A 14920-nucleotide genomic window follows, 5' to 3' on the forward strand; every position below is an offset into this window, starting at 1 on the left:
AAAAAATTAAATAGTTTCCATATGACTCAATAATTCTACTCCTAGGTATATACTCAAGAGAACTGAAAACATGTTCACACAAAACCCTATACACAAATGTTTATAGCAGCATTATTCTTAAGAGCCAAACAGTGGCAACAACCCAAATGTCCATCAACTGATGACTGGATAAACAAAATATGGCCTATCCCAAAAACTGCAAAAACTCTCGGCAGGAACTCTCAGCAGGAACACTCTGTTCAAACCCCTGCACTGAGAGACCTGACCAAACTTTGCTATGGCTCCCAGCAGCCTAAAGCTGCATTCCTTTCTTACTGTCTGGAAATGCTCAGGGCTGCTGGTTCTAGCCAACATCTGAGAATCAAGCCCCTGACCTCCCCTTCTGACAGCATTAACCATTAGGGGCTTACAACTGTGAATCCTTTTTCTGTCCCTTTGAGGTAGGGAGGGAGGCAGGAAGGAAGGTAGGTAGACAGACATGCTAAAATTCTGAAAGGCATTCCTTTGGAATGTAATCTTCAGGAAGCACAAAGCCTCTGTCTCCCAGTCTCTGAGGACAGAAGCCTTGCTAGCAGACACAGCCTGCCTAATCACATTTCCATAGATCAACCCTTTGTAATTTTTCACGTGAGCCCCCCACACACACACCCTCACTCTCCCTTTAAAAGGCCCAGTCAGTCACCTCTGTGCAATTCAGAATGGAGTTCTGCTCTTTCTCCGGTGTCAGCAGTTACTGTTGCCACTTTGTTTATCTTTGATGATCCATAAAATGAAATATATTATCCAGTCATAGAAAGAAATAAAGTACTAATACCTGCAATAATATGGATGAACCTTCAAAGCATTACACTACATGGAAGGCAGACACAAAAGGCCACATAGTGTATGATTCCATTTATATGAAATGTCCAGAATATGCAAATTCATAGAGAAAGTAGATTAGGGGTTGCAGGGGCTGGAGGAAGAGTGAGAATTGAGAGTGACTACTAATTGGGTATAGGGCTTCTTTTGGGGATGATGAGAATATTCTAGAACTAGACAGTGGTGATCAATGCACAATTTTGTACACATGCTAAATATATTAGATTGTACACTTTAAAAGTGTGAACTTTGTGATATATGAACTAAATCTCAATAAAGCTATTAAAAAGTAAAATGAAAGTGAAATTTATTAAAAATTTTTAAAGACCAATGACAGCTAAAAAAAAAAAACAACTGCCTGAAACAGAATTCAAGGCAGTCCCTTCAAATGTACCAATCTTTTCATCAAAATTATGAACTAACAATCTTAGACTCTATTTTAGGGAGAAGCAGTATACCTTGAACATATTTGACCAGTGTCACCTTGGCATTACAAGAAAACCCTGGAGCTAATAATTACCGGCTAACTCATGACATTCAGGAAAATTAGCGTGGACTCTGATCCAGTTTTTGAGGACAAAATTGTAATTAAGGCATAAAATGTGGCCAACAGCCCTAATGCTGTAACTCATCAAACTGCCACCAGATACATCAGTGAGAGATTAAATATCTTAGTGAGCTGTTCACAATTCACTATGTAATCAACTAGACACCTTGTATCCAACCTCTCTCATTTCTCTCAGAAACTGTAAAGCGGTTAAGTGATTTGCCTGAAAATAATACAGTCATAAGGCTTAAGCAACCTGGCTTCTTAGGAGCTAAATCTTTTAGCAAGAGGGATTCCAACATTCAGAAAGAAAGTGAAACGAAATGTAAGCGAAACGAAAACTCCTACCAACACTAACTGAAGCAAGAAAAACCTGTGTACCCAGAGTCTAGACTGGGGACCTGCTTTTCAGGTTTTCCCTTTGGCACCACCTAGAAAAGGGCACACCTGAGCAGTCGGCCCTGTCTTTACAGAGTACACCCTGTATTAGTGAGACCCACGAGAAACAAGCAACTGAGGCGTGAAATACATTTAAACCTGAGAAAGAAATCCCTTTCATGTTCACACTTTATAAAAGTTAACAGGACTTACTTCAATATTCTCCACAATTCTCGTAACTACGGAGGCAGTGACTGAATACCAGTAGGATTCCCCCTTCTGCTGGCGTTCATTCTACAAAGGAAAGAACCAGTGTTAGCAGAATCCAATGCTCTTCTCCCTTCAAGAGTCTCACTACTCTGCTCTTATGGACAAAGGATTTCAGCCTTGCCTTCCATTTTTCCTCTAGGGCTTGAAGCAGAACTTTCTTGCGCTCCCTTTCCAACAGCTTCTCTTTTTCATCATTAAAATCCTGTATTTTTTCAGGGGCTCCAATTAAGTGAAGGCTGGAGATGGAGATCACCCAAGGGTCCACATGGGGGCGATAAAAGGGAATCTGAAGGGTTACTTTCCCAATGAAACCTGGGAAAAGAAAAGTCTTGTTAAGTCACATGGTTCATTTCATACTGTGGGATACAAAACTAAAAGCAACAAAGAAACAAGACAAACAAATAAAGAAACAAAAACTCTTAGACACAGACAACAGTTTAGTGGTTAGCAGAGGGTAAGAGGGAAGGGGAGTGGTAGAATAGGGTAAAGGGGGTCAAAGATATGATGATGGAAAGAGAACTAACTCTGAGTGGTGAGCATACAATGTCATATACAGATGATGGATTACAGAATTGTACACTTGAAATCTATGTGATTTTACTAACCATTGTCACCCCAATAAATTTAATTTAAAAAAGAAGTCTTGTTAAATGCCTATACACGTTTTTAATTCTATTTCTCTATATTCTTCTAGTTTTCTTGAAGGAGCATTATTACTTTTACCTTCTTTTTTTAATTTATGAAAACAGGCAGCAGGTTCTCGTGCATGTGAAACAAATGTAAGAATGAGGTATAACAAATTAGAAACTGGAAAAAGTTCAGTGTGACTTTACCGTATCAAATGAGACATCTCTCTCCTGGAAACTACCTCTTCCCCAGCTGGACTACATCTTAAATTTCCTTGGGGTGTCTGTCTTCCCAGGGACCTGCACAAGCCCAGGGGCACAAAACTCATTTCCTGCTTATTATTAACTGACTGGCTGATAAGTGCTTATTAGGAGCTATCAGACTTACAATATGTCCAATCTTGAACAGACCAAGCGTAGGTAATGTTGCAGCAGCACTCTATCAAGAAAGAATCCTGATTCTTCAGGAGAACGTGGGCTGATGGGAAAGCTCAAGAGCCTGGTAGAATTGTGATACTCACTACCTAAGTTCCACCATTTCTAGCCAAGCCTCCTAGAACAGTCTTCTTTAAATTCAATTAATTAGAGGCAAGTCATCACTAAGGAATAATGCATAAGAACATCTGAATTATCCTAAAGGAGCTCTCAAAGATCCACAGGACCCAACTAATCTCCCTCCGAAAGCAGCGCGTTATCAGAGTGTGATCATTACCCTCTAAGATCTAAAATTCAAGACGCATTGATCTGTTACATTTAAGATAGAAGAGCAGCATTAACCACGGCACCTTTAAAGATTACAAAGTGACAAACAAATGAGAAACAAAACCTCACAGACACAGACAATAGTTTAGTGGTTACCAGAGGGTAAGGGGGGTGAGGGTGGGAGATGACAGGTAAGGGGGATCAAATATATGGTGATGGAAGGAGAACTGACTCTGGGTGGTGAACACACAATGGGATTTGTAGATGGCGTAATACAGAATTGTACACCTGACATATATGTAATTTTACTAACAATTGTCACCCCAATAAATAAAAAGATTACAAAGTGATCAACTGTGCAATCCAGTAACAAATTAAGAAATTTTACAATACTGCAAAAAAAAACATTTTAATTTGAATTTTATCTAGAAAAATTAAAATAAGTTTTTTATACTTAATAAAATGTATAATATAACTGAAACCACATACCAATTTTCACAGCAAACAATTTTTTTATTAAATGTATTGCGATAACATTGGTTAATAACATTACATAAACAATTTTAACAATAATTAGTGCACAGTTGCAATTCTAACCAAAATTAATTGGGGGAGAATGCATAATATTCTGATAATTATATGACTGCAAAATATAACTTCTGCTAGGTTTCACTTAGTTTTTGTAGAACAAGAATAAAAACGATCTTTTTTGCAAAAATACTAGAAAACTTCATCAATTTTTCCCAAGAGTTTCTCTTAATCTGATATTCATACAATAACTCTTGCGTCATGATTCTTGAGAGTTACTTTCAGATTGGAATTTGTCAGTGCCTTTGCTTGCAACTCTGGAAGTTTAGTAGCACTTGAATTGGCTTCAAGAAAGCCTAAATCTTTTACAAGATGTTTATTCTATTTCACCTAGCAACTCATTTGCATTCTACTTGCATTTTACTGTAATACAAGCACCCCAAAATAAGGAAAGGACTGACTGACATCAACATGCTATTGTTGAATGATGAGGGGTGCCTGAATGGGTACTAATTTTATAAGTGGTCACTCAATAGAGAATATTTTTATTCCATCACAATTCTTGCTTCCTTATCAATCCAAGTGAGTGCAGAACTCCTATATAATTGCAAACGTCTACTGAGTGTGGCAGACATTGTCCTAATTTTAATGTATTAACTCAGGTATTCCTCTCAACAACCCTATGACATAGGTACTATTATTATCCCACCTTAAGGATGAGGAAGCACACAGAGTGGTTAGGGAACTTACCCAAGGTCACACAGCCAGAAAATGACAGAATAGAATATAAACCCAGACATACTGTTCCAGAGCCCACTTTCATTCAAAAGAGTAAACTCTCTCTAATATTTATAATGAATTCCCTGAAAATAAGAAGTCCCCATTTCTAGAACAGAAGTTCTCACACTTTAGCAAACGTAAGAATCACCTAAGGTGCTTGTTAAAAGTGCAGCTTGGCTATTCTGATTTAGTAGGCCTGGGGGCCACCTGATCTCCTCACCACCACCCCAAGGTCATCCTGATACTAGCGGCCACACTTTAAGATGGATCTCTACTCCTCCTACCCTGCCTCTTCCTGGGCAAAGAGACCCAAACTCAAGGGCTCTCTGTTCTCAAGTCCCAAACAATGTACACTCAGAACTGCCTCCGTCTCCTTTGTACCACGTACCAGCTTTGACTTCAAATGGTAATTCCAGTTCTTTCAAGGCATCTTTCTTTAATGGCAAGTTTTCTAATTCAACAGCACCTAAAAAATAAAAACATCATAAAATGTTCATCCCACAAATGCAGTAAGGTACCTACTGTGTACAAATCATTGAAGGTTCAAGGGAAAGTGCTACATCTAGACCCAGGCTATAAAAAGCCATAGTAAGCACTACCACCCGCCTATGTGCTTTGTCTACACTAATTTCCTGACCACCTCACTCTGACATGTAAATAACAGCTGAAGTCTGCCCTCAGATGAAGAGCTTTTAGGCAGGGATCTAACTTTTCCTGTAATGAGCCAGATAAGGAACATTTTAGGCTTTACGGGGGTCTGTTGTATATTCTCCTTTTGTTTTTATTTTTCACAGGCCTTTAAAAATGGAAAAGCCATTCTCAGCTTGCAGCTGGGATATGGCTGCCGGCCAGTTTGCAGACCCCTAGTTTAGTGGAACATTGACCAGAGGGCCATTAACATCTGAATCGCCTGGGATGAAATGCAGGCGCCTGAGCCCCTGCCCAGACAGCTCTGGGATTGAAACACAGAAATTTGCAATTTTTAACAAGCTCCTCCTACGCACCCACCCCCACCCCCAGAGATGGGCATGCTGCACTCCACAGCTGAGAGCCGGTAAGAGTTAAATCAAGTTGGTCAGCAAAAGGAATTACACTCTCTCCTCTGGACAGACCAGCTCCGCTGTGCTCGCTTCTGCATCTCCATTTGCAGGTGTAATAACCCGTAGGAAAGCAAAGGAATGAACAGGACTGCCACTGAAGGTCCTTTTCAGACCCGATGACTTAAACCCAAAAGGGCATAGGATGTCTCCAAAGCAGTTTACAGGAACAGTCGAGAGGATGCAGCTAGATCTCTCTCCCGGCTGTGGACGTCCTCCATTCACACAGAGACACCAATCCCCACCCTGTTGCATGTACTGTGCTGGCCACTAGGAATACAAAAAAGGAGGCAGGGTTCTCATCCTCAAAGAGCTGGGGAGATGGCCATCGTTTTACAAAACTGCTTGCACCACACACATAAGGCAATTTCTGGGCCCCTGAACTCTGTCTGAGGTACACATTTTCAAGAACACCTGGCAAACATTAACTGGTAAGAGGACCCAGAGGAACGGCAAGCAGGCCTTTTCCTCCAAAGACAAACTAAGGCAAGAAACTGGAGTATTCTTGCCTTTAAATGACTGTTCAAGACTTCTGCGTTATTGGCTTCTAAAGAAGGATTCAAATCTAGCAGTTTGGCAGATTCTGAGCAAACTCTCAGAGCAAATGCAGTGAACTTATTTTTCATACTTTTGTGAGAGCTTCTGTCCACATGGGAGGCCACATACCTTAAGACTAACCAAAAGGAGTGACTAGCCCCCGAGAGCCCGGGAACAACCATTTCCACATTTGAGGAGAAAATGATCGAAGGACAAAATAATCATGAAACAGGTTCCTTTTCAGGTGAAACTGACTTAAAGGGAGGAAAAGTGTATCGTTTCTTCTTCTCTAGAAGAGCAACAACATTTGCAATATGAATCATCTGCCCTATTTTCCAGCACCGTATCTGTCACAAAGGCAGACAGCCCTAGGTTTCCTTGGCTGCAGTACAGCTTAGAGAAGTGGAAGGAATTGTAGGCGATCCACACTATGAAAAATTAAAGAAGCTGAGGCACAGAGAGTGAAGGAGGTGGTCTGGAAAGGAGAGGAAACACGTGGAGAAGGAGAACAAACCGCAGCCAAAACAAAAACAACTCTGGCAGAACCAGCAGCCGTGGTTCAAGACAGAAGCTCGGCTACCTCCCCACCCACTCAAATGCGCACCCACCCACCACTGGCCCTGCTGGGAAATGTGCCTCCAGGGGGCCAGGCCCTAAAGTACCAGCGCAGTTGAGTATTTTATAAATGATTTGTTGCTCATTTATTTCCAGGTGGATAATTTGCAGGCTTAGTCATGGATGTCTCTCTCATCCAAAAATTCCTCATCTTAGATCAGCAAGAAATCTAGTCTCTGGGACAGGGGTGAATATAGAGATTGGTTTGTTTTTTCAGGTAATCACTAATGACTACTGAATCCTGTCCCATGGGCTCTAGGTTAAAGGGCCAACTTTTCAGAGCTTACGAAAAGAAAACGGAGAGAAATCTGAGTTTTGAGTTACAGACATGCCCACCTCCCAAGTTCAGACTCCTTGACATGGCACTGGCAGCTGCTGCCTTCTGGCCTGAACACGCCCTGCAAGCTCTCAGCCTTCTGCCTCCGCTTCCTTCTGCCCGGACTGTGTGACCCATCTGCACCCCCATCACAATCCTGCTAAGATAAGACCCACTCGAAAGCGACCTCATGGCTCCCGCCCTTTGCCCAGAGCTGCATTACGCCCACGTCACCAGTGTAACACTTTAACATGTACTGCTTTGCATTACTGCGTCTTTCTGTCTTCCCAACAGTGTAACAGTTAGCTCTTAAGAGCAAGGAACAGCAGTAGCAGTAACAGCTCTCACTCAGTGAGATCTCACTGTGCCACGCATAGGCACCATCGCATTGAATCGCGGCGTTATGAGGAAATACAATTCTCGGCTCCATTTTGAGATGAGAAAAATGAGGCTTAGAGGACAACCAGTCTGCGTAAAACTCACAGAGCTGGTAAATGCCAGAGGTCCGATCTGTAGGATCTCAGGTGGCAAGAAGGAGAGGAGGTGAAGACGAAGCTTAAGCAACTTGCTCACAAACAGCTTTGTAAGTAGTGAAACCAGGGTTATACCCTGCACCTGAGCTCGTAGTATCTTCTACTATCTCCCTTTTTTTAACACTCCATAACACAGTCTTACCCAAAGCCGGTGCTCAGGGAGTGTTTGTTGAATGACTGAATGATTGAAATTTTACACCAGTGCCATCTCTGTTCTTCAACTATTCATATGCTAACTTTGCATTTTTAGCACTTTTTTGCACTTTGCATTTTAGCACTTTTTGCACTTTTAGCACGTGTATAATCTACCCTTCAAGTCCTACCCATCAGCCAATCATTGACTGAGGACCCACTATGTGCCAAGAACAGTTGTAAGTTCTTTAACCTCCATTAATGTGTTTAGTCCTCAGAACCTTATGAGCTAGTAATATCTCCAATTTACAGAAATGGAGACTGGAAACATGAAGAATTTGAATAATTTGCCCAAGTTATTCAAATGGAGGAACCAGATTCACACCCAGTCTGGCTACAAAACCCATACTCTTGACCACTATTTCAGTCTCCTTCGCATCTCCCAGAGCATGCAGAACAGTAAATATTTGCAGATAGATTGAAATAACATCCTTGGTCTGGCCCGGTGGCTCAGGTGGTTGGAGCGCCGTGCTCCTAACGCCGATTCGATTCCCATGTGGGTCAGTGAGCTGCACCCTGTACAGCTAAGATTGTGAACAACGGCTCTCCCTGGAGCTGGGCTGCCGTGTGCAGCCAGAGGTCAGCGTGAGCTGCTGTGTGCTGCCGTGGGCTACCGTGTGCTGCCAGGAGCGGCTGGTGGCCAGCGTTGAGTGGCCGGCAGTCATCATGAGCGGCTGGCCGCTGGCGAGAGCTGCCATGAGCTGCTGTGAGCGGCCAACCGACGACCAGCGACCAACTGCCTCAGCCGAGGGTAGGGCAAGGCTCATAACACCAGCCTGGGCCAGGAAGCTGTGTCCTACACAACCAGACTGAGAAACAACGGCTCGAACAGGGGTGTGGGGGGGGAGGCAGAAAAAGGGGACAAAAAAAAGAAATAGCATTCTTATTCCTATCGAGTACCCTCCACCCCAAACACTGCTTAACTGGAACTATGTCATCAAGGTCAATAAACAGTGACAACTTCTTGGTACACCATGACGCTCCAACACGTTTCTGGCCAAGCACCGCCGTGTGCTTTGGACCCATAGGATGGCACACCACACTAACAGTGGTTATGAAAGAAAAAGCATCTTTCTGTTCTGCAGAGAAACAGTCCTCAAATACCACCGGTTTGTTATCAGCCCTAGAGAATTTCTGTTTAAGGAAGTAAGCATAGAAAAGCAGTTTAAGGCATCAGAGACACACGCCATTGTGGTTACAAGACACATTCTGTCCAAAATTGCTGAGATTAGAAATCTGTTACCGGTATAGGCTCCATAAAATCAGGTACCACAAATCTCTCCTTATTCTTTTTGTCCGCAAACCTCCTCTCACTATTCCACTCTTGAGAGCCAGCTCTTTTATTAGCAAGGCTGTGGTTTGGTTCTCTTCCTGGGCCCTGGTACCTGCCCTGTACAACTTGGTTGGCCTCACAGTGTGTACGAGAACTTCAGTAAATGACCAAAGAGGAGAACTTGACACGACTATTGAACTATGAACACATCCTCTTCCCTGACAGACTAGACACTTTCGCTTTGCACTGAGCAGCTTCCTTCTAAGGACAGGAGGAAAAGCAAGAGGAGGAGATTAGGAAAGAACCTACTTCTGTTTCCAGTGAACGACAGGAGTGGGACGGGTGACCATGATAGTTCCCCACGGCCTACTGCTGCCACAGTCATTTTACTGGTTTGGTTTACGTAGATGGGTCAGAAAAACCTAGAAAGCCACACTTCTGGCGACAGCGAAACCACTGGAACCCTATTCTTAGACTACTGCTCTCTGTATCACTGCTATCTCCACTAACCCGTTCTGGTCCCCTTGGCAAAACTCAAGCTCCAGGAAGCTGAGGTTTCCACCATATTGGAGGTCTCCTTCCTACTTTCTGTGACTCTACATGCTTGCAGACTGGCTTTATTTCCTTTTTCCAAATTGTTAAAGCGTTCCATTTTGAGTTAGGCAAAGAGAACTTAAATTAAAACAAGGAGAAGGAGAAAAAAGCAGTTTTCCGATCCCCACACCAAATCACTGGATTGCATTTACCGAGTATCAGCCTATGGGGGCTAAAATGTCTCAAGCTTCCTGTACTTTACTACTTACTAAGCGAGACGAGACCTGAGAAATTCCATCAAAGACCTCACAATAGCAAACTTCAAAACATCTACCAGGTGTGTATGATATGCCAGCAGAAGGGCTTCAAACGTCACTCCATCTGATCCTTACAGCACCCCTGGAGATGTACAGTACCCTCTTTTCCTAAAGAAACTGAGGCTCCAAATTTCAGTGACTTGTTTGCATAGCTAATAAGTAACACAACAGGAGTTGAAGCCAAAGCCAATGCCATTGTCACTCCATCATGACTGCTTCATAAAGCTAAAAAGTTAATTAGGGTAAAGCAGCCACCAGCAGCTTCATCTTTTATACACATATTTAATAGGTCCCTAAAATCTACAGCAATACAGCTACATACTTAAGTTACCCTGTAATAACTGGCGTCATATGGGAGAACCTATTTCCTTTTAGTGCAGAGCCATCCAGGGAAATGTTTTATTTCTCAATACAACAAAAGAATATAAAAAATAGAAATGCCATCTGCAAAGCCATACTTTACCAAAAAGAGATATACGTACTCACCTTTCAGAAGCGCAACAGAGAGCTGGTCAGTGTTCAGATTATTGACGTACTTCCCCAGATAGGTATTGAGAACCCAGGCTACAAGCCCTTCCAACATGACTATATCCTCAAGACAAGGTGTTTAAAAATCATGGATCATTCTTTATTTTTCTCTCTCATGGTCACTGAAGAATCTATGAAAGAAAAAAAAAGGAAATCAACAGAAAAACCAGATGATTTTGTAAGCTGATTTCCTACTCTTCCTTCCCTGAAGGTAGACGAATGAAAAGCACAAATTTAAGATGGGGTGAGAAGCACTGTAAGATGCCCTGACAGTAAATGGAGGATCAAACCAATTCATCTACATTTTAATGAGGCTACAAAGAACAGTCACATAACTTCACCAAACATTACAGACAACCCAAAGTTGCTTAACTTTTCAATGTAACTGGTCATTAAGCTGTTTGCTTTTAGTGACTCACCTTGGAACTAGATTGCCCTGATCAGGTTCTCATCCAGGTGTTACCTGGCAGTCTAGAGACAATTTATCATGACTGGGAAGTTACTCCTGGTATCTTGTGGGTAGAGATTATGGAAGTTGCTAAACATCCTACAATGCGCAAGCTAGCTCCCCACAGCAAAGAATTATCTAGCCCAGTCGAGATAAGGAAAGAACCCACTTCTGTTTCCAGTGAAGGGACAGGAACCCATGCCTAAACAACTCTGTCCTAGATTGAAGCAAAAATGCCCTAAGAGACTGTATCAATGAACTTCATATTCTGCAATGATCCTCTTTAAGACTTCCCTAATTCAGTTTTGCAAGTTTGTTCATCGAAATCATTTGTACAATAATATAAATGGAAAGGAGAAGGCAGTGGTTTATGACTGTTCTTTTATGTCCTGGAGCTCTACTATTACTGGTACCTGGGCACTAGAGGATGCTGATACCATGAACTGTATTAGTCCGTAATCACAAACACCAGAAATCCTCTGGTTCCAGGTAGAGCATTCACATTCAGTACTTAATTACGGCTGCCCATTACAATACTGGTGTCTGTCAGCGTGACAAAAAAAATATCCTGATTACTTTTAGCATTACAAAAAGCTAACATAAGGGAACTTGAGACACAAACGTTTAAATGGGTCCCGAGGTCCCTCAGCTAGTAGGTCCCAGTTAGAAGTGAGCTCCAAATCTTGCTCTGAGCCAAGCACGTCAGACACCAGCGCACCATGCAGGACACCAGATTCGCTATGGCAGGCGTCCCACTTGGAACCAGCCCTTTCAAGATCCTTTCCAAGCACTGTGCCCCTCCTCCAATGATTCATCTTAGTGCCAGAAGATACGCTTATCCCGACTGAGCGGCTGCCACACCCAACCAAGACCCAAAACACAAGGCCCTGTGAGAATTAACTCAACCTCCAAGGAAGATCAACTATTTGCCAACAGTGTCTTGCACTTCCAGATGAGATTAACTTTTATTTGTCAACCATGACGATAAAACTAAATAAGTAAGACAGCATTTAGTTAAATACTAACTTCTTTCCAAAGATTTTTTTTTTTTTTTAAAGCTCCATTTTGTATAAAACCAGGAATCTGCTAAAGAGTATTGGGCGCATTTACTTAAAGAGATGCCAAGAACAAATTTTTAAAAATAAGAAATGTTTCAAGTCTGGTAAAAAAAAAAAACAAAACAACAAAAAAAAACACCCTTTATTTTAACTTTAAACAAGTAAATCTGTGAAAACAAAATGTGAAGCTCACCGATCTCGTCTTACTAGGCAGACTCCAAATACAGTTAGGCCAAGCGCCAAAGTCAGAGTACTCTTTATTTTTGAAGTGACTGCCATTGCTTTCAGCCCTGAACGCCATCAAACTCTCTCTAAAGCACCAACCACGAACGCTGTCCCAGCACAAGATCAGGCCCCACTCTGCTCACCCCCAAGTGGGAGAGTGACGAGCGCAGCTTAAAAGACGGGGCGAGAAGCCCTGGAAAACGTGCCGGTCAGTCAACGGAGGCCCACGCCGGGAAGCGTCAGCTCCGCTAAGCATCCGGACCAGGCTGGAGGCCACTCCGCGTTTCCTCCTAAGGGGCCGGAGTCCGGAAGGGCCGCCAGACCGGACAGGGTCCCAGCGCTCGCACTGTGGCTCACCGGGGTTTCCCGGCAGCTGCCCGCACGAACCCCCCGCGGGCCTCCCCTACCCGGCGCGGCAGGTGACACTGGGGATCAGTGCTCGGCCCTCGGGCGGCCGAGGCGGGCATGACCTTGAGCCAGGCCCCTCCCTCAAGGGGCGGCGAGCGCCGAGCAGGAAGGACCGGCGACGGCTCCCGGCAGCCTGGAGGCGGGGGGCGGGCGGGGGCCGGGCCGGGGCCCCCAGGACGGGAATGCCCGGAGACCAGGCCCCTGCAGCCCCCCTGCCCTCAGAACCCAGAGCTCCGCTCCGGGGGGGCGCCGGCCCCCCCCACATAGAGCCCGGAGGGAACGGCGCCGGCGTCCCACACCTAGGGGGCCCGACCACGACACCACCCGGGAGGCGCGGGGTGAAAGCGGGTCTGGGGCCCGGGGTGCCGTCGCTGAGCGCGACCTCAAAGGCCGGAAGGGGAGGTGAAGCCCGCGAGGACCCGACCGGAGCCGGAGCCGCGGGAGCGGGCAGGGCCCGCACGGAGGCCGGGTCGGGAGGGAAGCGGGCCGACCCCACCCCCGGTGCCGGCTCCCGAGGGGGCGCGGACTCCCCGGACGCGGACGCCGGGAGCCGGGACAGCCCAGCCCGGGGCGCTCGCAGGCAGGGCGCCTCGCACGCTCACGGCTCCGGACACCGGCGTCCCGGGCTCCCGGCGCCGCGCTCCCCGCGGGCGGGCCCGACGCGGGTCTCAGGCGGAGCCCGAGCGGCCGGCAGCCGCCCCGCGCCCACCCTGCGGCGCCCCGCGCTGCCCCCGCCGGCAGCGCCCGGTGCCAGCCGGTACCTGTCGGTGTCTCGGGCCGCCCGCCCTCGCCCGGTGCTGCGCGCTGCTTCCTCCCCGCCGCTGCTCAATGGCGCTGCCAGCGGCGCTCCGGCCGCTGCGACCCAACCAATCGAGCCGGCGACGCGCCGGCGCCTGGCCAGCCGAGCGCCGAGTCATCGAGGAGGCGCCCCCTGGCGCCGGCGGCCGCTCCTGCAGGCGAGCGCAGCGCGGGCCACCGGGGGGCCTGGCGCTGACAGTGTCGGAACCCGGTGTTCTTCCTTCTAAGTCGCCCTGCCTTCCGTCTGGCCCGCCCCGAGTCAGCTCTGCGCTGAGCAGCCACCGGCGTCTGTTCAAACATAATTCGGACCATGCCACTTCCCTGCTTCCGACGGCCTCTCCGCTATACTTAATACCCACCTCTTTTCCAAGCTGATACCAAGGTCCCACTGGATTTGGTCCATTCCTGTTTCTGCCACTTGTTTCCCTGGCCCGCTCTGCCCCAGCACCCTTCACTTCCCGCGGCAGGACCTTTCATTTGACCTTCTCTCTACTTAGGATGCTTTCCCCCTAGACCACTGCTGTCCAATAGCAATATAATGCAAGCCACGTGATTTCAAATTTACCGAGTTGGGACATTTTTTTAAAAAGGGAAAAAAAATAGTGAAATTAATAATATATTTTATTTAATCCAACATATCCTGAATATTATCATCTCAACCTATAGCCAACAGAAAAAAATATGTTAATGAGATATGTTGGGGGGTTACACTTACAGCACATCTCAATTCAAACTAGTCACATTTCAAGGGCCCAATAGACTTAGGTGGCTAATGGCTACCAAGCAGTTCTGGTAGCCTGAACTGGTAGCCCATAAAATGGGCTCCTTCTTGCTTCAAATGTTCCACGTCCAGGAGGATTTCCCTGCTACCCTTTTTAAAGTTCCCATCATCTATCACCCTGTTGTATTTTCTTCACAGAACTTAATGCTATCTGAGATTACCTTATTTATTTGTTTATACATACGTTGTCTTTCTCCACCCTTGCAAATTCCTGAAAGCAGAGATTGTATCTTTTTCACACGTTTCTTCAACACCTACCTGTTCCCTAGCACAGAAGAGACTCAATAAATGAATGAATGAACCAAAGAGTGAAAAAATGAACAATTCATCTTGCATTATCACCGGAAGGACAGGAAGAACACCCCAGGCTCATAAAAAGTCCAAAAATGCAGGACAGGAGGGCAAGGTTGCAGTAGTATATTTACCATAATAATAATTATCAACCCTCATAATGCTAAGGGAGGTGATTGTGGGGTGACCCACTCCTAAGCAAAACCTGGGTTCCTCTGAAGTGGAATCAACGTATCAGAATCTCCATACTGAGTCCCCTCAGGGGCTGAGGTTTGGG

General features: G+C 45.3%; 1 protein-coding gene across 7 annotated transcripts in view; it reads right to left on the reverse strand.

Annotated features, from left to right (window-relative positions):
* Positions 1-13645, reverse strand: part of VPS13D (vacuolar protein sorting 13 homolog D) — a 229268-nt gene extending 215623 nt beyond the window's left edge. For all 7 annotated transcript variants that reach the window (XM_081057697.1, XM_081057696.1, XM_081057695.1 and 4 more), the window contains exons 1-5: positions 13535-13645; positions 10593-10765; positions 5081-5158; positions 2178-2368; positions 2000-2080 (exon numbers count right to left, since the gene is read on the reverse strand). In XM_081057697.1, coding sequence (XP_080913823.1) covers positions 2000-2080; positions 2178-2368; positions 5081-5158; positions 10593-10689 — 447 coding nt within the window. In that variant the 5' untranslated portion in view covers positions 10690-10765; positions 13535-13645. The remainder of the gene's footprint in view (positions 1-1999; positions 2081-2177; positions 2369-5080; positions 5159-10592; positions 10766-13534) is intronic.
* Between the last annotated feature and the right edge of the window lie 1275 nt (positions 13646-14920).

This window comes from Rhinolophus hipposideros, assembly GCF_964194185.1.
Source record: "Rhinolophus hipposideros genome assembly, chromosome: 8".
In the NCBI taxonomy this organism is placed as follows: Eukaryota; Metazoa; Chordata; class Mammalia; order Chiroptera; family Rhinolophidae; genus Rhinolophus; species Rhinolophus hipposideros.